Source organism: Acomys russatus, chromosome 19 (genome assembly GCF_903995435.1).
Source record: "Acomys russatus chromosome 19, mAcoRus1.1, whole genome shotgun sequence".
NCBI lineage: Eukaryota > Metazoa > Chordata > Mammalia > Rodentia > Muridae > Acomys > Acomys russatus.
In genome coordinates this window covers 35,091,956-35,113,712 of record NC_067155.1, presented here as the reverse complement: position 1 = coordinate 35,113,712, position 21,757 = coordinate 35,091,956, and the positions used below count along the sequence as shown (strand labels likewise).

The 21,757-nt window shown below is 47.7% G+C and overlaps 1 protein-coding gene across 1 annotated transcript in view; it reads left to right on the top strand.

Moving 5' to 3' along the window:
* The window catches only part of Sdk1 (sidekick cell adhesion molecule 1), a 952,579-nt gene that overhangs the window by 536,084 nt on the left and 394,738 nt on the right, over positions 1-21,757 (top strand). Inside the window, exon 5 of the mRNA XM_051161155.1 lies at positions 5,056-5,189. Coding sequence (XP_051017112.1) covers positions 5,056-5,189 — 134 coding nt within the window. The remainder of the gene's footprint in view (positions 1-5,055; positions 5,190-21,757) is intronic.

Here is a 21,757-nt window from a genome sequence, read left to right as displayed (position 1 = left end):
GAGTGGGCTGGGCCAGTCTGCACCACTTAGCAACAATAGAAACCACTTCCCACAGACTAGCCTGATCTGGGAAGTTCATCTATCATGAGTCCTTTTTCAGATGACCCTCGGCTATGTCAAGTCGGCAGTTAAAGCTAACTAGGACAGATGGAATGGGATGCAGGATGAGTGATTCAGTGGGCTGGCGAGAGAGCTTGTTCTGTAAAGCATTTACCACGAAGACAAGCTGAGTTCAGTGCCTAAAGCCCACATTTAAAAGAAAAAAAAAAAAAAAGAGTATGTATCATGTGTGTTTTTCTGAGTCTGGGTTACTTCACTCAGGATGATCATCGTCTGGGGCCCACTTCCCTCTGGTGGGGCGGACACAGACAGTCCAGATGAGACTTGATAGACTGGGGTCAGATGTTAAGGGAGGAGGGCTCCCCTTTCTGCGGACTAGGGGAGGGGGATGAGGGGAGGGGGACCCGGAGACATGAAAGACTGGGCTACAATTGGAATATAAAGTGCACAAATTAAAATAAAATAAGAAAGAAAGAGCAAGCAAGCCCAGGATGGTGAGGTAGAAGCAGGTGGATCCTTCGGCCTCACTGGCCAGACATCTTGGCCCAATAAGTTACTTACAGACCAATGAAAGAATCTATCTCAATAAATCGGTGTGAATGGTGCCAGTGGAACACCACTCAAGGTTGTCTGGCTTCCATGAGCATGCACATATACACACATCCATGTGCGTCTACAATTACACATGTGCCTGCACACGTACACACCAACGTCAGAACCTTCTATTCTTTCTGTCCTGCCACCCGAAACCACTGGCTTCATGCTGCCCATGAGTCCCAGCAGCCATAAAAAAACAGTGCCACTATGAGTACCTAGGACCATGGCACTGGGAAATTCAGGAGCCCCTCGTATTCAAGGCTCACAGCCAGTGCGGCTGAGCACAAGGGCCTGAGTTCAGTCCCCAGAACCCACATCAAAAGCTAAGCAGTGCACGCCGGTAGCTGCAGCACCGTGGGGCACAGGCAGGCAGAAAGATCCTGGGGATTCTGTAGCCAGCTGGTCTAGATGAACTGGTGAGCCCCAGGTTCAGCGAGAGACCCTGTCTCCAAAAATAAGGTGGATGACATTAGAGGAAGACTGCTGACATCATCAACATGTGGCCTCAGATGCATGTGTGCAGATGTGCCTGTACACCCTCTACACTCATGTACATGCCCTCACGTGTACATGTAGCAACACACACGTATGTACAATGCCCCTCTCTCTCTCTCTCTCTCTCTCTCTCTCTCTCTCTCTCTCTCTCTCTCTCTCTCACACACACACACACACACACACACACACACACACACACACACACAAACACACACAGGGGTGGGTGGGTGCATACACATGCACACCCATTACAGCAGACATCAGGACTAGCACTGAGATAGATGTTTGTACATATATTTTATAAATTAGCTTCTTTTGTATAACTCCTCTACATAGAAATATTTCATAGAGGGAGAAAGAATAGCCTCCTGGAGACTTACTTCTTCTTTTCAAATGTCCTTCAAATATCCAACATTTATGTGGCAGTCTTTTTAAACAATACATATTTTTGAAATTTTACTATTGAATATGTACAGAAATCAAAAACTAAAAGAAAAGAACTTTAAAATGAAAAATATTAATAGATATAAAACTTGCTGTTTGTATTTTTTATGTACTTTTTAATTTTCAGAAGCCTTGAAACACTGTGGTAAATAATGTGGAGAATTAATGGGCATTTAAAAATGACTAATTCTGAGAAATAATAGCATACTTAAGATTAGTACGCCAAAAATCAGATGTGAAAGCAAAAGTTATATATTCAATTTTTAAATTATACTATTAAATGTATAACTTCATGTGTAGTAAATATTCATATTGAATTTTAGGTGCCAGCGTAACATATACTAAAATAAAATGGAACAATTTCTATGCTTCTATAAAAGAACCTATAAAGCAGTCATAAATAATTATAGTAAAACTCTTTTTGAAGTATTTTTATGGGACGAAAAATTGAAAACTTCCTAATAGGGAAATTTTCTTAAATGAGACATGAAATAAGTTAGCCATAGAGACCTAAAATGTAATACACCCTGTGGGAGCCCAGTGAGCAATCACTCCTTAAGATAATTTCATACAACTTAGAAAAACCAGGAGGTTTTTGGGAAAAAAACCCTCCAAAAGGTAGCAGAAAGGAAAGATGATTATTACCTTTGATTCCTCAAGAGAGATTGCTTTTCCTGGCCCTGGAAGGGCTCTGTAGGTCAGAGAATGAACATAGCGCCTTTCTCCAGGGAACCCTCAGCCTGTGGGCCTTGGAAAGGAGAGAGGGTGTGTTCATGCTGTGTGGCACTCTGTAGGCCTGACTTGTCAGCTACAGAGCATGCTGTGTGTGTGTGTGTGTGTGTGTGTGCACACGCATGTGTGTATGCGTGAGTGTGGGTATGTGAGTGTAGATGCATGCATGGGTCCTTATGTGTCTGTGTAGATGTATGTGTGCATTTGTATATGTGTAGATGCATGTGTACATGCATATGTGTGTTAGTGTGTATAGAAACACGCATGTGTATATGTTTGTGTTAGTGTGCATGTATATGTATGCACACATGCATATGTGTATTAGTGTGGTTGTGCATTTGGGCGTGTGTGTGTGTAGTAGACACATGTATGAGTGCATACCTCTGTTAGTGTGTGTAAATACATGCGTGCGTACGTATGTGTTTGTTAATATATGTATATTGGTGTGTATTAATGTGGGGGTGCACATGCAGAAGCAGAGGTCAACCTTGGGAGTCCGTGTTTTTTTGGAGAGGGTCTCTCCCCGGGACCTGGACTTGCTGATTTAGCTAGGCTGGCTGGGCAGTGAGCCCCAGGGATCTACTTGTATCTTTCCCAGCACTGGCATTACAGGCAAGCACTACCATGCCTGGCTTTTTACATGGCTTCTGAGGACCTCAAGTCCTCATGCTTGTACAAGAGGCACTTTATGCACAGGGCCATCTCCCCAGCTCCATATTTGCATTAAAATTTTTTAAACAAATCCCACCACCCCACTGACCCTTCAAACTAGCCAGAGGCCTGGGTTTGTGGGTGGCGTAACTTCATCGGCTTCTTTCTTTTTAGGTAACTGTCATAGTGAGAAGTCTTTATGTGAGGTTGTGATGGTTAATGCTTGTCGTCAACTTGGCAAAATTTAGACTTATTTAGGAAAAGGGCTTCTGGGCGTGCTTGTGGGTACACAGTATCGTGATTGCATTAATGGAGGTGGAAAGACCCACCTGCTGTGGGTGACAGGGTGTCCTGCCTGGGCACCTGGACTGTGTAGGTGGAGAGGGGCACTGAACAGCAGCACATCCCCTCCCTCTCTCCTTTCTGACTGTAGGGCGTGGGACGGGAGCAGTTGTTTCAGCATCCCATGGCTTGACTTCCCTGCCGTGTAGGCCCTCGCCTTTGAACTGTGGGCCAGGACAAGCCCTTTCTCCTTTAAGTTGCTTCCGCCAAAACATTTTATCACAGCAAAAAGAAAGAAAGCACGACAAATGTGATCTGGAAGTACACGTCTGTGTGGGGATGGCCCTGTCTCAGCTCTGACAGCAAGTCACTATGTGACCTTAGCAGGCAGGGAGTGCCTCCTGGCCGGGAGAGGAACACACACACACACACACACACACACACACACACACACACATACACACACACAGACACACGGACACACGCATGCGCACACGCTCATGCACGGGCACACACAGACACACATGCATGTGCACGCATGCGCACATGCACACACGCACACACACACGAAGAATGTGCCCTCTATAGCTAGTAACGATGGGAGAATTTAAATGGACGCAGTTGGCACTATGGCCGGTGGCTCCTCTCCTTTTGGGTGAAGCTCCAGTGAGGTTTCCGAGGTGGCAGAGGACACAACAGAGTCACTCCCCACAGATCAATTGGTGGTCTAGCTCTCTGCTGGGAAGGCTGTGACCACAGCATGGTCGGATAGCAGGAGGAGGTTCCCCCGGAACTCCTAACGGGCAGTATCTTGGATCTGCGCGCAGGCACCTGTTTTAGTCTCTGGGGTGTATGTTAACTTCCTTACAGTGAAGAGTTACTTCAGACGTAGAGCACCTGAGATGGCAGGGTGCTACCCGACCAGAGGAGGCACAGCCACAAGCTGGCCTGTGTATTGCTTTTGTCTATTTGCTCCTTCTTTTTAATTTTATTTTTTTGGGGGGGAGGGGGCTCTGGTGGGTATAGTGTGCAGATGTGTGCACATTCCTGTGAAGGCCAGAGGCCAGCTTTCAGCCCTCATTCCTCAGGCTCCACTCCATCTTGTTGTATTTGGAAACAAGAGCTCTCACTGGCATGGCGTTCACCAAGTAGGGCAGGCTGGTGTCTGTTCGTTTTTTTGTTTTTGTTTTGTTTTGTTTTTTTAATTGTGACAGAACACTATGGCAAAGGCAGCTTATAAAAGAACAAGTTTAACTGAAAGGCTTGCTTACAGTTTTAGACATTGAGTCCATGACCATCATGTCATGGCAAGGGGTTGGGGCAGTCAGTGAAGGGCAGGCATGGAGCTGGAACAGGAGCTGAGAGAGTTTACATGTTGAGACAGCAACCACAAAGAGGGGGGGCATTACTGGGAATGCCATGGGATTTGAAAACCTCAAAGCCCACCCCCACTAACAATAAGGCCACCCCTCCTATTCCTTCTCAAACAATTCCACTAGCTAAGGCCTTCGCATCCGAACATATGATCCTATGCAGAGCATTCTCAATCATGCCACCACGGCTGGCTGGCCATGGAGCCCCGAGGGTCTGATCATCTCTGCCTTCTCCATGCTGGGATTACAAACACAGCCAGCTTTTTCGCGTGGGGTCTGGGGATTGAACTTGGGTCTTCATGCTTTCAACACGAGTACATTAGCAAGTGAACCATCCCCCCCAGCCCATGTTTGGGTCTTTATTACCCATTGTTACATCTCCCCTAAGTGGCCTTGACGTTGTGTCTTGTCTCGGAAACAGAGCCATCACGTTGGAGAATCAGCTGGTGATCCTTGCTACCACAGCAAGTGATGCGGGGGCTTACTACGTGCAGGCCGTGAATGAGAGGAACGGAGAGAACAAGACGAGCCCGTTCGTCCACCTGAGTATAGCACGTGAGTTAGTCCTGAGAGAACCCGGGACGTGCTGTAATTGATAACCACTGTGTGGCGGGACACCATACAGCGCTTCTCTCTCTCTCTCTCTCTCTCTCTCTCTCTCTCTCTCTCTCTCTCTCTCTCTCTCTCTCTCTCTCTCTCGTGTGGTTTAGAACGTAATATTGATCCGTTGTCGATGGTTTGAAGGGTTTCAGAGCCATTGATTCCCTTGAATGATTTGCAGACACTATGAATTTTATATTTTTAACCCAAGATCTTATTTGTTTTGCTGACTTAAAAAAAATTGTTTATGTTCTTTTTGCCCATTATTAATAGTATGGTGTGAGTGGCTTCTTCAGACTGTACCTGTGAATGGACCTACCTGCCAGTAAAATGCAGGTTATGTTCTATAGACCTCAGAACAACACCCTTGAGGAAAAGAAAATGTACATATACAGTTGGGTTTAAATTAGCAATATTTGGGGCCAGCAAGATGGCTCAGAGGGTAAAGGAGCTTAAAGCCAAGGCTGATGAGCTAATTTCCTAAGGCCAGTCACCAGGCTTGTGTGGTAGAAGGAGAGTACACACACACACACACACACACACACACACACACACACACACCATACCATGAATTTTTTTTTAGATTAGCAGTATTTTAAAAGGTAGGTCTAGTGGCCAAGGTTAAGGTCATCCCCCACCTTCAGGAGGCTGAGGCAGGAGGATTACAAATCCGAGGCATGCCTAGACTACCAAGTGAGCACTCACCTAACCCAGACAGCTGATACAGATGTTGCCTCCGTCTTTTTCTTTTAAAGGCGGCGTCTAAAGCATAATCTGTTGCTCCTTTCTCATTTGACCCAGCTAAATGCACACCCTTTGCGGTGATAGACTCAATTATTTAAGGAAAATTTAGTTTGAAGGAAAAACTTTAAATGTGAAAGGTTGGAAAATTTGAACGGTGACCTAAGCCAGGTCCCAGCATACACAGCAGAGGTGTGGCCTCGTACGTTGCCAGTGTCTCCTTTCATGGTATGAAGAAGCACTCTTGAGAAAATGCCAATGGAGGCTAGTCCTGGAAGGTGACTCTGAGAGTGTTATCCTGGCATTCGGGAGTATTGTATCTGTGGGTCTCATCTTCCTGAGTACACCCAGAGGCTTGGGAGAGGTGGTTTTCTGTTTGTGCTTTCTGAAATGCGTGGGCTGAACTGTTCTCTTTGCCCTGCATCTCAGGACAAGGGCTCTGATGTATTCTTCAGTGGCTCCCCACCTTGTGTGCGGGTATACACGAATGCATGCATGTGTGTGCAGTACATACACATGTTGGGGGGTATGTGCATGGTCCCCCACACACACGAGTGTAGTGGACAGAGCAGGATGTCAGTGTCCAGTTATATCACACTCAACTATATTCTATTGAACCTGAAGCTAGTCTGGCAGCCAGCAAGTTCCAGCAATCCTCCTGTCTCCGCCCTCCTCAATGAGGCGGCTGCAGACACACTTTAAATGCCCGGTTTTTGTTATCGTTATTGTTTTGAGACAGAGTCTCTACGTAGCCCTGTCTGACCTAGAACTCCCTACTTAGGCAAGAATGACAACCAACAAACTCACAGACATCTACCTGCCTCTGCCTCCCAAGTGCTGGGATTAAAAGCGTGTGTGCGTGCGTGCGTGCCATTGAGCCTGGTCAGCATCCAGCTTTCTACACGGGTCCTAGAATTTGGAACTCAGATTCTCCTGGTTGTGCAGAAAATGCTCTCCCCTGCGAGCCAGCTCTCTAGCCCCCTTCCTCTCTCATTGATCCAGATAGACTGGGGTGGTGGCTGGTGATCCCCGGGAATCTGCCTGTTACCACTTACCCGACACCCAGCGCTGTGTATCAGAGATCTTGCTTAGGTGCCCAGCCTTTATGTGCGGGCTCTGGAGGGATAGACTTTGGGTACTTGTGCTTGCCCAGCCAGCACTTTAATAACTAAGCCATTCCTCCAGCCGGTAGAGCCTCTTTAATTCTGAGGAACGGAGTCCTCTGCTCCAGATCACACACCAGGCCAACAGAGGATTGATTAGCCAGGCCCTTTTTAAGGATGGAGAGTCATGACGTCCCATGTGTGACACTACATGACTGACCAAGACGGTTTTCTCAGCAGCGATAACAAGGGTCAGAGAGTGTATTACCCAGGAGCTCGTGGTTATTGCTACTGATCGCCTAGTTTTATAACTAGAGGCATTCATTCTGTTCAGCAAATCTGATTTAGCACTTGACTGTGATATAAACAGGATCATGATGGTCAAAGGCAGTGGTTCAGGAATGAGGAAATCAACTTGGCCTGATAGAAGAAGGGGGAAATCGATTCCTTAAGAATTTCTGGTTCACACAGTATGTCCATCCCAGAGTTGCAAGATGGTTGGTTGGCACACTGGCATCCTATAGGCTAGTCCGACTTGAGGTAAAGAGTAGAACTAGTCTGGTGTGTTCCCCAAGTTCCTCCTGAATGCAAGACCGCGGCGGTAGCTAATTGAAATATGTAAAAGTCTCTGCAATAATTTCAGCTCTACACCAACCAAAAAGTACATAAGAAACTATTCATAAATATTATAATTAACCAACTCACATTTCGTTCCCTTGTAAAAAAAATATTATCTCTTCATCGGCATCAGGCAAAACACGTAGAGTTGAGCTATAATGAGGCTTCTGCTAAAGACATACATTGTGTCAGGCAAAAGCTCTGCTTTCTGTTCCCTTATACAGTCTTCACTTTCGTATCAAAACCAGATGTGGTGTGGGAAGGGGAGGAGGTGGTAGAGCCAGTCTTATTTTAATTCTTAGGCGAACCTTCCCCTGACATATCAGACTTAGCTAAATGTTAAATGGAACCAATTATGCCTTTTTCCCAGTAGAAGTTCTATTTGGAAAACCCCTAAAGATCAGAAGTCTTGCTAAATCTTCTAGGATGTGTGTTTAGAAGTGGCTGCCCGGGCATCCCATGGTGCCGTGTGGGTAGGGGCTACAGTTGGGATGGACGTGTAGCATCCCGCAATGCCTTGAAGCCTGGGAGAGCCGTCACCTCCCTGGACTCCTTATAGTGTTTTCAGGAGCCATTTACATTCTTGTTGAACTTGGGGGTCAGAGCCTGTGCTCCGGGCCAATGAAAAGAATCTAATTACTTGTCGAAAGCAGAAGGAGGGTATTTGTCTGTCCAATATGGCCGCATTGGGAAGAGGGACAAAGCCATCCCCATCTCCCCAAGTCCACCGTTGGGGGAGGGTTCTGAGATGAGATTAAAAATTGAGGTAATAGAGGGGCCAAGGATACGTACATCTAAGCAGTCCTAGTCAAGGTGTGGTCCCACCCACTGTTGACCCATCATTGGCTGCGTTTCAGTCTCATCCGGTGAGGTGGTCTGACAAGAACTGTGCAAGCTCCCCTTCTGGAGACCAGCTCCCCAGCTGGTCAGTGCCTTTCTGTCTCTACAAAACGCCTTCATCTCCGCCAGGCCCCTCCCAGCACCGTGGCAAAGGTGTGCGCATCTACAGTCTCATGGCTCTGTTTTTTATGATTCTGAGGTGGGCTTTTATAAAAAAACAGCACATGTGAAGGTTGACAATTAAAACAAACAAACAAACCAACAGCCAGCCAGTGTTCCAGAATAACCAATAGATATTTCAGCCAATTGGCATTTAGGAAATATAGATCCCACCCACCACTACCCCGTGTGTGTGTGTGTGTGTGTGTGTGTGTGTGTGTGTGTGTGTGTGTGTGTGTGTGTGTGTGTGTGTCGAGAATAAATAAGAAACTTTGGTGTAGTGACTGTGACCAGCTTAGTCCATCTATTACTGGCAACTAAATTTTGGATGGTTTGTACTACAATTAGCTTAAAAAAATAAATTCTCACTGTTCTCATCTCTTCTTCACTATAGTGTAGGACTAGAGGGAGGGGCAGGGCTAACCTTGTGCATTTAAATGAGTGGTGTGCTATCACCTGCTAGCAAGAGAAGATTCTAGAATGTATATATGTGTATGTGTGTGTGAGAGAGAGAGAGACAGACAGACAGACAGACAGACAGACAGAAACATTCATGTGTGTAGACATGGAGACCAGAGGTGGATGTCTTCCTCAATTGCTCTCCATCTTTATATGTAGAGGCAGGGTTCTAAATTGAACTGGAATCGCCGATTGGCTGCCTGTGCTCGCCAGCAAGTTCTACAAATCTGCTCACTCACCCCACCTGCAGCACTGGGTTCCAGATACTTGACCTATGCCTGGCTTTTTATGTGAGCTCTGGGGATTTGAACCCAGATCTTCATGTTCGGAAGGCAAGTGCCTTACCAACTGAGCCCACTCCTGAACTCCAGAGGCTGAGTATTTTGGATGCACTTGAACCTCACGGGAGGCAAAGTGCAATGAGTGTATGGATAAAAATCAACTTTGGAAATGCATGCAGTGTTGGAGCTGAAACATGGTCTCCTAATGGGGCCACATGCTGTGCCACGCCTGTTTAGTGGATGGTGTTATTCGGTCTGAACATTTCTCCCCATGTGTGTGACACAGACCGTGTAGGTAAGAAGAGAGGCTGACCACTCCATCCAGCATCCCGGAGCAACCTTGCTGCCTCTCTGGGGCAGGCTTGCTTTGACGTTCTGATGTGACCCATGCCACCAGCTGTTAAGGACATAGGTGGCACAGGGAAGCATTCCACAGGACTCTTTTCATAGCCAGCTCACTCCCACAGCTCAGGTGCACACCTAAAAAAAAAAAAAAAAAAAAAAGAGCTGGATTTGCCTGGAAGCAGACATTTCTATTCTGAGGTCAGGCCCAGGCGAGCTTTATAAACCCGTCAACCCGCTTTGCCCTTTCATTTTGAAAAGTTTACATCGACGTAACTTCTGTGCGTTGGCTCTTCCAGGCTGAATTAATATGTGAATGGAGTTTCTTCTTTAAAAAAAAAAAAAAGCCCGCAGTTAGGAGATCAGATTGGATGGGGCCTGCGCAGCGATCAATCAATCATTGTTTAAAAGCCGTCGGACGTAGTTCAGACACATCATCACTTCTGACCCAATATTCAAAATGTCCGATGTAATGAGATTCTCCGTGAGGGATGAAGCTTAGATTAAAGCAGAAATGACTGCTTCTCTCCTTCCTGCTTTCTTCACCTCTTTCATTTTAATGTCTGCTCTTCAAACAACATTTCCAGATAGGCTATCATTTTAGCTGATCCTCCTTCAGGGCCGACAAACCCGGCTTTTAATTCCGAAGCCCACTTAACATTCTTTTGTCCTCTGTCATGCTAATTTCACTGCAGTCCTCTTAGATGGGTACTAGTTGAAAGTGCGTCCCTGAGAATAATGTCTTTGCATGGTCATCGGAGAAGACCGTCCTGTAAAACACTTTTTGTGTGCCCGGATGAAACCCTATCTTATTTTCCTCAGGCTTTTAATATTAAAAGGACGAAAGGGAGCAGGCGTAAGCCTTTGAATGGACTCTGAAATGGGTCAGCTACTTAGAGTGCTAGAAAGCACGTGAAAACAGTCTCTCCAAGCCAGTGTGGAGGTGTTGGGTCCTCTGTCCTGGCTGAGCCACTTAGAATCCAGCTGCAGATTTATAGGCATGTGATGCAGGCAGAACTGCTGGGCAGTCTAAGCTTAGCTCTCCAGAGCTCTTCTATAGGCATTCTATCAGGAAAGAGGCCACAGTGGGACCAGAGAGGTGACTCGGCAGCTAAGAGCACTTACTGCCTCTCACAGAGGACCTGCATTCTGTTTGGCCAAGCATGTCTGTCAATTCACAACTGCCTGTAACTCCGGGCCCAGGGGATCTAGTGCCTTCTGTGTCCTCCATATGCTCCCTGCACTCACATGTACAGACTCATATGCAGACACAGAAACATACATGTATTTGAAAAGAAAGTAAAGCCTGAAGAAGAGGATGGAGGAGGAGATGAGGAGGAGGAGAAAGAGGAAGAAGAAGCAAAAGAAAGGAGGAGGAGCTGCATCTCTGAGGGCTGGGGATGCAACTCAGTTGGTACAGTGATGACCTTGCATACACCAAGCCCTAGGTTCAATCCCCAGTACCACATAGGCTGAGCCTGGTAGTAAAGTGTCTGTGATCCCACTGCATAGGAGGTAGAGGCAGAAAGGATCAGAATCTCAAAGTCATCCTCAGTTACATAATGAGTTCAAGGCCTGCCTGGGCTACATAGGACCATCCGAGGAAAGAAGGAAGCCCTGAGCATCTGCCCCTAGTGTAGGAATACTTCATTAATCATTAGCTGCAACACTCACTGACATGAAAGACACAGAAGCATCTCAAGCATCTTGCTGATCCCAAAGCTTTCTTCTGCACCACGGTGTTCTCTTGGCGTCTCCCTCAGGACAGCTTCATTCTGTCTTGATGTCTCATTGATGAGCCCAGTGCACATTTTGTGAATGGAAGCCTTTGCTTTGCTTGCTCTTGATACTATGTAATTGTTTGGCCAAATCATTATGGCACATGGTTTTGGAGAATCCCATTTCCTGTTAACATGGCCTCCAAGTTCAGCATGGCCTCGTGGCCTCCTTCACTGGCGCTTGTGTCCCAAGTAACTCAAAGCTGTGGTTTCTTCCAGGAATGCTTTTATATCCACTTATCCATGCTGTGAGAATTCATCCAGTTATAACAAAATACACACGTCTGCAAACCTCCTTCTCCCCAGCAAAGGTTAAACTGTAGCCCATTCCAAAGTCCCAGAAGCATGCCAGCCTGTGAGGACATCCTGCCCACTTGCTTGCAAATGAGAACCATCATGTCGTCCCTTGGGATAGCATGCATACAAAGTTGGACTTCGGATCACCCAATGAAAGGCTACAGTCTGCACGATCAGTCCTGTCAGCACACAGTACTCTACTTATGTTTTCAGCTAAAATGTAAATTAAAATTGACAACATAAATATTTTGCTTCTGAGGCCCCACATAGCATAGGCGGCTAGGCGGCGAGTGGTGGATAGGCAGGTGGCTGGATGGTGAGTGGGTGGGTAGATGGTGAGTGGGTGGGTGGGCAGGTGGCTGGATGGTGAGTGGGTGGGTGGGCAGGTGGCTGGATGGTGAGTGGGTGGGTGGGCAGGTGGCTGGATGGTGAGTGGGTGGGTAGGCAGGCGGCTGGATAGTGAGTGGGTGGGGAAGGTGGCTGGATAGTGAGTGGGTGGATAGGTGGCTGGATGGTGAGAGGGTGGGAAGGTGGGTGGATGGTGAGTGGGTGGGTGGGAAGGTGGGTGGATGGTGAGTGGGTGGGTGGGCAGGTGGCTGGATGGTGAGTGGGTGGGTGGGCAGGTGGCTGGATGGTGAGTGGGTGGGTGGGCAGGTGGCTGGATGGTGAGTAGGTGGGTAGGCAGGCGGCTGGATGGTGAGTGGGTGGGAAGGTGGGTGGCTGGTGAGTGGGTGGGTAGGCAGGAGGCTCGATGATGAGTGGGTGGGAAGGTGGGTGGCTGGTGAGTGGGTGGGTGGGAAGGTGGGTGGATAGATAAATGGGTAGATGAGGGGATAGTTGGATGGATGCATAGATGGAAAAATGGTGGGTGAGTGGGTGGGTAGATGGGTGGATGGATGGATAGTTGGTCAATGGAGAGTGAGGTGAGTGGATTGATGAACGGAGTGGTGAATGACACTAAAATAAGAGGGTGGGCGATGATACTTACCAACACGTCAATATCAACAAAGGACCCTGAGTGTTAGGGCCATAGCGCAGTGGTAGAGCACTTGCCTAGCATGCGTGATGCCCTAAATTCAAAATGGCACTTGCCCACACCACCACCACACCTCCAAGGAAAAGAAGGTACAAATCCACCTGACGTTTCATTGACGTTAGGGTCAGGGAACTTGTCTCAGTTGATAAAATGCTTGTCAGGCAAGCTTGAGGGCATGAGTTCAGGTCCCCAGCATCCACCTACAAAGCTGTATGATGGCATGTGTGCGTGGTGCCAGTGCTAAGGGGGTGCAGACAGGAGAACCCCTATTGCTCTCTGGCCTGCCAGTCCAGCTGAACTGCTGTGCTCTAGACCAGTGAGAGACCTTGCTTAAAAAAAACAAAAAAAAAAAACAAAACAAAAAACAAAAAAAAACCAAGCTAGGTATGTCTCCTGATAAACAAGGCCTGAGGTTGACTTCTGACTTCCACAAGCACAAGCACACACATGAACATACTAGTGAGAAGAACATACACATAAATGCATAAACTAATGGTGAGAAGAATACTACATGCTCTTTACTGCTGAGCTAGTTCTCCAGCCCCCGGGATGCACTTTTCTATATAAAACTTAGTGATTAGCAAAACAGTAACTTGGCGTGAGACAGGAGGTTTGCTTTTGTTTTGTTTGTTTGCTTTGTTTGTTTGGTTTTTTTTTGTTGTTGTTGTTGTTGGTGGTGGTGGTGGTAGGTTTTTGGTTTTCTTTCTTTCTAAAACCATAAGGTCCCCAGGTGAAGTTTAAATTAACACATATACTGCTTCAGTGGCTGTGACTTTTGAGTCAGAAAATACAACAAATTAGGATGAGGGTGTGGAAAGAGAAGGATGGAAATAGGCGTTCCAGAAGGTAATCGGGCGCTGATGTAAAACCCCCATGCAGTGTGGGAACTGACCTGCGTGCTCTTGAGTGGCCAGTGCTGGTGTGACATCTTTAGGCGTGGCCTATCAAATGTTTAGATTCCACTGAATACACAGAGAAGGAGTGCCAGGAGAGTTTGATTTTTATTAAAATATGCCAGCATGCTAAAACACACCGAAAGTGATATTTGCATTCTCTTATATTTTATGACCAGAAATTATAGATGTCACCTTTAAAAACCGTGGGCAAGATACATGGTTTCACAGGATGATTTCAGGTGACCAAGGAGTGAAATATTTCTCTGGGGTGTCTGCAGATTTGGTGATGGTTTGTAAATGGGTGCCCTATTAAATGGCTGCCCCCGGGGGCTTGGTAAAAAACGAAGGGCTTGGCTTCCCTTGAGCACCAGAAAGCTGTGTTCTGACAAACGTTCTTTCCCCGACTCTTCATTATCTCTCCCGGAGAGATAATGGTCAGCCCTGCTTCACAGGCAAGAAGACCCAGACTTTGAGGGTAGAGCTTGGGACCCAGTTTACAAGCTCAGTCACACAGGCCACTGACTGTCTCAGGCGGTGCTCTGTCGCTGTGAGGAGACACCATGACCACAGCCACTCTTATAAAAGAAAGCATTTGATTGGAGCCAGATTACAGTTTCGGAGGTTTAGTCCATTGTCATCATGGCGGGAAGCATGGCAGCGTGCAGGCAGACACGGTACTGGAGGGGTCGCTGAGAGTTCTGCATCCCGATCCGCAGACAGCAGGAAGAGCGAGAGACACTGGGCCTGACTTGTATATTTGAAACCCCCAAGCCCACCCTCAGTGGCACGCTTACTCCATAAGGCTACACGTATTCCAACACCACAGCATCCCTCGTACCTGCCAAGTAGTGCCACTCGCTAATGACCAGTCATCTAAACATACGAGCTTATGGGGACCATGCTTATTTAAATCACTACACTGACCCCCCCACCCCACACACACACAAGATCACTTATCCAGGTGTAAGATCACTGACCTAGTGTCATGGTCACTGACCCGATCACTAATTGCAGAGTTGACACAGTCACAGAGTTACTGACCCAGCCAGTTACTGACTGTCACTGGGAGGCTGAGGACTCAAGACGATCCCTATGTGACTCCTCCCACATAGTGACTCTTAGAAAGGAGACTGCGTGCTGTACTAGGGTGCCTGTTTGTTCTCCTGGCCCCAAGCTCCCTGAGTAATGAATGACTCGTGAGACTCAAAATCTATTTGCGAATGCCTAGTTCATGTAGCTAGGCTCTTCTCTGACAACCTCACAACTTAAAATAACCCATTTATACTAATCTACATTCCGCCACATGGCTGGTTACCTCTGCTCAGGTACCATGCATCTGTCTTCCTCACATCGCCCATGCCTGGCTCTATCCCAGAATCCTTTCTGCCTGCCAGATGCCCATCCTTCCATTCTGCGCTTTCCTATAGGCCATATGTTTTTTAATTGACAGGCAATGCATCCGTACAATACACAAGATATTCTCTCTACAGCATATGTCCTGGATCATGAGACACAAGCGAGGAGCATCACCTGCCTACCCTTCCATTGAGGATTCTCAGAGAGTCCTGCTACATCCGAGCCCGTGGGATCCTGGGATTGTTTATGTAAACGAGGAGGCCTGCTGTCTGGTGGCAGCACCCCTCCCACTAAATACTGTGTCTGTGGGACAGCAATGTGCTAGCTATGCGTACTCAACTGTGAAGCCAACCCAGCACCCCTGAGTACCACGGTGGGGTACATTCGAATGCACAGCAAACCTCGGTTAGGCTTAGAGGCGAAGCAGCTGGCTGTGAAACTGGAGGTGGGTTTTCTGTGTGCATGGGTGTGTGTCTGCGTGCATGCATTCTTGCACATGTATGCATGCTCATGTGGAGGCCAGAGGTTGACTCTGGGTGTCTTCCGTGATCTCTACCAATTGGAGCTCACCAATTCAGCTAGGTTGTCTGGCCAACAGTCCCCAGAGATTATCTCATCTCGGCCTCCCCAGCATTGGGGTTCCAGGTGTACACCGTCATGTCTGGCCTTTTATGTGGGTCAAACTCAAGTCTTTTTCCTTGTGAGGCAAGCCAGGGCAGCAGTTATTACTGGCAACAGTACCTTTGATACTGTGGAGGATTTAAAGGAAGGTGCGCTGCATCCCACGGATTTCTAAGAAGGATGTCCCTGGCACTTCTAGTTCCCAGCAAGGACAAGCATCTCATGCCCCTTTCCCAGTGAGTGAGCGCTCAGGAGAATTTGCTCACCAAGCCGACCTGCCCAGTTGGAATCAGCAAATAGACCATAAGCATTCATTTACTTCTGCCAATTATGAGCTGAGTACTTAAGGGCACAGATTACCATCTGGTGCTGATTTGCCTAATCAGATTTTTCACAAAACTCCTCTACAAAGCTCAGCTTTAATAACTCCCACAATCCTTTGCCCTCTTGCTAAATGCACCGATCTAAATGATCACACACAAGATATGTCAGTGTGGGAGTCCGCTAATGGTGCCAGTTTTAGGGCTGGAACTTGACGTTGCCCTAATAGTGTTTACCATTGACTCTGGGGTCCGACTTTTTAAACTCATCTGAGGTTAGCTGACAGGGATCTTGAGTTAATTCCACTGTAGGCTTGTCATTCGAAGGAACAGTATTTAAATTTATACTGTGCGACAGGCCTCGGCACTGTATTGCGTCCACACTGCCCAGCTCCCATCCCTTCGCACGCAGTCCTCAGCATTTCATCACCTTCATTACTGGCGAGAGAAGATGGGAAATTTGGGGCCTGGGGAAATGGCTCAGCCATTAAGAGCATGTCCCAGTCCCAGAGTTTGGTTGCTGGCAGCTAGATCGAGTGGCTCCCAACCACCTCTAACTCCAGCTCTGGTGGATTGAACATCCCCTTCTGGCCTCTGCCGGCATCTGCATAACTGTGCCACATACAGATTCATGCATGTTCACACACACACACACACACACACACACACACACACACACACACACAAATAAAACATAAAATAAATAATCCTTTTTAAAAGATATGGAAGGTTTAGGGGAATACAAAGAAGGGGGTTGGGAGGTTGAATTTTCTTACAGTCATTCTGTCAGCTCTGGCATGGCCCCCATCACAAGCCCTGTCTGCGGAATCCCTAACTGAAGTCAGTCATAGTGACCGCCCAGGAAGAGACCTCAGAGCCGGCAGTTAGTCACAAATGTGGCTTTCCTGGGAAAACTATATTCACACTAAGCAGTCAAACACAAGTAGCAGTCCTTGCTAGTTTCCTGGCATGGAGACTTCAGCGGTTTTGTTTGGTTGGTTGATTCGGTTTGGTTTTGTTCCGTTCTACTGGGTTGTTCAACATACTCTCCTCTCATGAATGGGTTCGGGGTTCTGCTAATTAAGAAACACCTGTTGGCATTTTTCAGACTTGGGGATCCTGAGGTTTTTCTAAATCCAGATTGATTTGCTGGGCTAAATTGCCTTTTTAACACCTCATCTGTCAGAAAAGGGGGGGACCATGTGGTTTTTCTGAAGGGCACAAGGAGCAGAGCCAATTGCTTTAGCAACGGCGTGGCGTTTGCATCAAGGGCTTGCATGTCGCTGCTCTTGTTCCTGAGGTAAAATGCCCAACAATGGTGCCTTGTGGGTGGAGGACTTTATTTTGACTGACAACTCCAGGGTGCAGCGCACTGTGTCACATATGATGGCGTACAGGGAAGGCGTGGTGACAGGAGCGTGAGGCAGCTGCGCACATGGCATCCACACTCAGGAAGCAGAGAGAGAGATGAATGCTGGGCCTCAGCCTGCTTCCTCCCTTTTATGCAGTGCAGGATCCCAGCCCTCAGGGTGAAGCCACTGATGTTTAGGGTGGCTCTCCTCACCTCAGTGAAGAAAATGTAAATAACCTCCTCATAAATCATAGACATGCTTAGAGCCTTGTATGCCGGCCGACTCCAGATCCTGTCAATCTGATGCTCATTATCTTTGGCAGAGGTTGGGGGGAAGGGTGTGAGACAGGGTTTCTCTGTGCAGCCCTGGCTGCCCTGGAACTTGCTCTGTAGACCAGGCCAGCCTCGAACTCACAGCGATCCTCCTGTCTCTGCCTCCCGAGTGCTGGGATTAAAGGCCTGTGCTAGCATTGCCTGGCTGGATGCTCAGCATCAAACCATTACAGTATCTAATGTCTCATCTGTTAACTCTAGGTTCTAACATACAAGAAAGGACAAGAAACGTGATTTGTCTCAAAGCATAATAAAAGCACACTACAGTAGTAACAAAATAGCCATTTATTGAATGTCTGCTGTGTATGCACTATGCAAATATTATGCTCCATTAAAAACATTGACCCCCCCCCAATGAATGCCCATTGGGGGAAAAATCAAGAAGTAGCTAGGCCAGTGTCATCCTCATCTTACAGGCTAGGGAGCAAGTCAAAGGAATAGATAACCTGCTGTGCCCTGCGCAGCCCCCTTGGCAGTGTAGATTTGAATTGAACTCAGGTCTGTCTTTTCCTGATGACACTTTCAGAATTTTACTCATTGACGATGCAGAATAGTGTTTGACTTTAGAAATCATGGCAGAGTCTTGTAGCTGGCTCCTGCGTTAGTGCATGCTGCCTAACAGTGGTCACCTCTTCACGGCCGCCAGTTTCCACCTTTACTGCTTAGTCATAATGTTTTATGACTGATCACCGTAAATGACTCTCTTTGGGCCCTTATAGATGGCAATTACGGCAGGTAATTAAAGCTGCGGATCTTTACAGTGTGGCTGAGAACACTAAATCAAACTTCAGAAAAGCCAGGCAAGTGTCTGTTACGGAGAATGGCTGCCTCCCAATTCCGAAGTCTCTTACCAAAGCCAAGGCCAGCACCAAACTCTCAACTTCCCCAAGAACACTGTGCAATTGAGAGGGACAGAAGTGAGATGTGTGCTAAAAGTAATAAAGGCCAAAAGTTTACCTGCAGACGCAGGCCGCGCGGTCCAATTAGCAGGTCCTCTGCTAGAGGCCCTGTGGTCTAGTCATTACGCCATCCGGGGCTTTCTCACCTTTTACCACCTGCAGCAACTGGCTCTTAGCACTAATCAGTTCCCAGCTCTCCAGCTCCGTGCGGCTCCGTATTTAGCAGAGGTGTGCAGAGGAAGTTAGTAAGAAACCCATGACCCAGATGTCAGTGCTGTCTGCTCTGTCTAGACAGGTCTGGACGGGGGAACCTGGGACACCCATTCAAGAAACTATTAGTTCATGTATCTCATAGAACTGGGCTTTGTCCGATTCACTTTAGTTGTGAGCCTCAGCGACCATCCGGGGAACCCGAGAGCTGTCACGTGTTATAAGTTTCCAGCAGGCAGGGTAACAAACAGGAAACCGGAAGTGCCCATCTCTAGCAGAACTGCTCAGTGAGCAACGAGGTCTTTCAGCGCAAGCAGAAAGACCAGGAGTTTGAATCTCCAAGACAAGCCGTGAAGCTGGATGGGGCGGCAGGCGTCTGTAATCCCAGTACGCATGCGTCAAAGCACAAAGCAGAGGCAGGGGAGTCCCCGAGAGGTGGTGGAGCAGCTAACCTGGTCCACGCAGCGGTGAACAAGAGACTGGGGGTCAAAGAAGGTGAGAGATGAAGACTGGCACTGAGCTTGTCCTCTGGCCTCTGCATGCATGTGCCTGCATCACTCCAACACAGGAATCTGTAAGGCTTTACACACACACACACACACACACACACACACACACACACACACACACACGGCACAGAGAAGGAGGAAGAGAGATGGTCCTTTCCCTGGCTAGGAGGACTTCTTTGCTAGGAACCTGAGGAAGAGTCTCTTGTTAGAGGATCACAACATTTCCTAGGGTTAGTTGTCACTGCTAGCAGCGCGACCACTGACGTCATCACTGCTCTGCTCGCCATGCCCATCGCCTTCGTCACCATCACCATCGTTATTGTAGCGTTCCCGGTTCTTTCTGAAGTATTGCCCTACCTCCCTGACAGGCCCTCCCTGTGGCTTTATTCATTCAGGGAGGGTTTAATTCCATTTGGGAAACAGCTCTGTACAAATAGGCTCCAGAGCCAACACCCTCCCTGCCCTATTCCTCCAATATTAGACAGAGCAATCCAGGCACAGTAACTTATGCATAAGTTAACCTTTGTTTATAGGTTCATTTCAGACCATCTAAGGGGATTTTTCCCCCTTCAATATTCAAGAAAAGTTAACTTCTGGGTTGAGAAAATGGCCTTGGGAAAATTATGCAAAAATGGCCCCATCATCAAAAAATGTGAAGTGAATAGGCAATATTTTGACCTTTCGTTTCCTTGTTCGCTTCAGGTATCATGGCATTAAGTGTATTCACGATTTTAAAGGGGCGGGGGAGCTTATTCTGGCACTGAGATTAGCTGGGCCACAGGTATATCTCAAACTCTGTAGAAGGACCTCGAATCCTATGGCCTCCACTGGCCCCTGTTCTGGACTGGTTAGTGAACCTGCCATTTAATCAATATTAAGTATTTTGCATATGACCCCAGTCTGGAACAGTACTCAAAGGAATACAGAACAGCAGACATCATAACTATTGCTTCCTTGTGTGTGTCCATTTGTTGGGGGGGGGGGGTGCGTGTAAGCACAGGTGTGCACGGGGAGGTCAGAGGACAACCTTGGACTTTCACCACATGGGCCAGGTCTGCTGACCCAGAAGCTTCCAGGGAACCTCCTGAGTCGGCCTCCCATTTAGAAGGTGCACGCTGCCACACCTGGCTGTTTATGCGGATGCTGAGGAGACACATAACTCAGGCTGTCACACTTGTAAGATGAGCCATCTCCACAGTCCCCAAGTCCACGCCTGAGGTCCGCACTGAAGCAGCCTTAGAAGTGTTGATGTGGATTTCTTTTGGGCATCGACTGTCTTTATGTCTCATTTTTTATCCCCAAAATGACTCCTCCCTTGGCCTCTTAAAAAAAAAAATCCAGTCCATTTCCATTTCTCCTTCAGAAAAAACAGTGCATATACCCAGCATTATGGGGAACTAAATAAAGAAGACACGGAGCCCCGCCTTTTGCAGGGAGAAGCAGACTCTGAACAAATGGGAGGAATCCGTGCAGGCTGCCAGATGCAGCGGAGTTAGGCAGAGAGCATGGCAGAAGCACAGGCCAGGGAGCTATCAATCCGGCTTCCGAGATCAGAATAGCTTTGTTAGCAGAACTCCTTAAAAAATCTTTTCTTTTATGGAGCCGCACACCGCCTGTGAGACGATTAGGAACAGGAGGTCTGGGTAGAGCAGTGCTCCCTGTGACTGGGGAGAGCAGTGCTCCCTGTGACTGGGGAGAGCAGTGCTCCCTGTGACTGGGGAGAGCAGTGCTCCCTGTGACTGGGGAGAGTAGTGCTCCCTGTGACTGGGGGCCGTTGTCCTTTCTTGTTTCAACACAGCATCCCGGGCAAGACTTCACATTCCCACAGCCTCCTTCCAAGAGCCCTTGCTTACCGTGTGTGCATTTTAAGTGTCCCAAGGGCAGAGATGTTGTCTCTATGGGTGACAGATAACTAGGCTAGAAATACATGTCCTGTGACAGTATATTCAGTGTGAGAGTTTTTGAGCCACGGTCTCTCGCTGACACTGGAGCTCACAAGCTCACTCATTCATCTAGACTGGCTGGCCACTGAACTCCAAGGACCCCATCACCTGTCTCCGTCCCCCTAGTCCTGGAGTCGCAAGCACACATTGACAGCCTGGGCTTTTTATGTGGGTGCTAGAAGTGAGAACACGGATCCCCTGAGCCGTCCCCGCCCCCACTTTCTAACTTCATCCTGGCCTCTGGCCTGAGGTTCCCTCTCTTGGAGCCACGTTGTCTTTCCTTCGGCTTATTTTCTTCCGTTTATTGTCTCTTTGTGTTTTCCTTACTCAGCGTGTGAGCAAAGAGCCTTGTTTAGCCTTTAGCCTTTGGGACAAACGGTTTGCTGGAGGTCAGTCTTGTTGAGGAGGAAGCTGGATAAAACGTATCTATG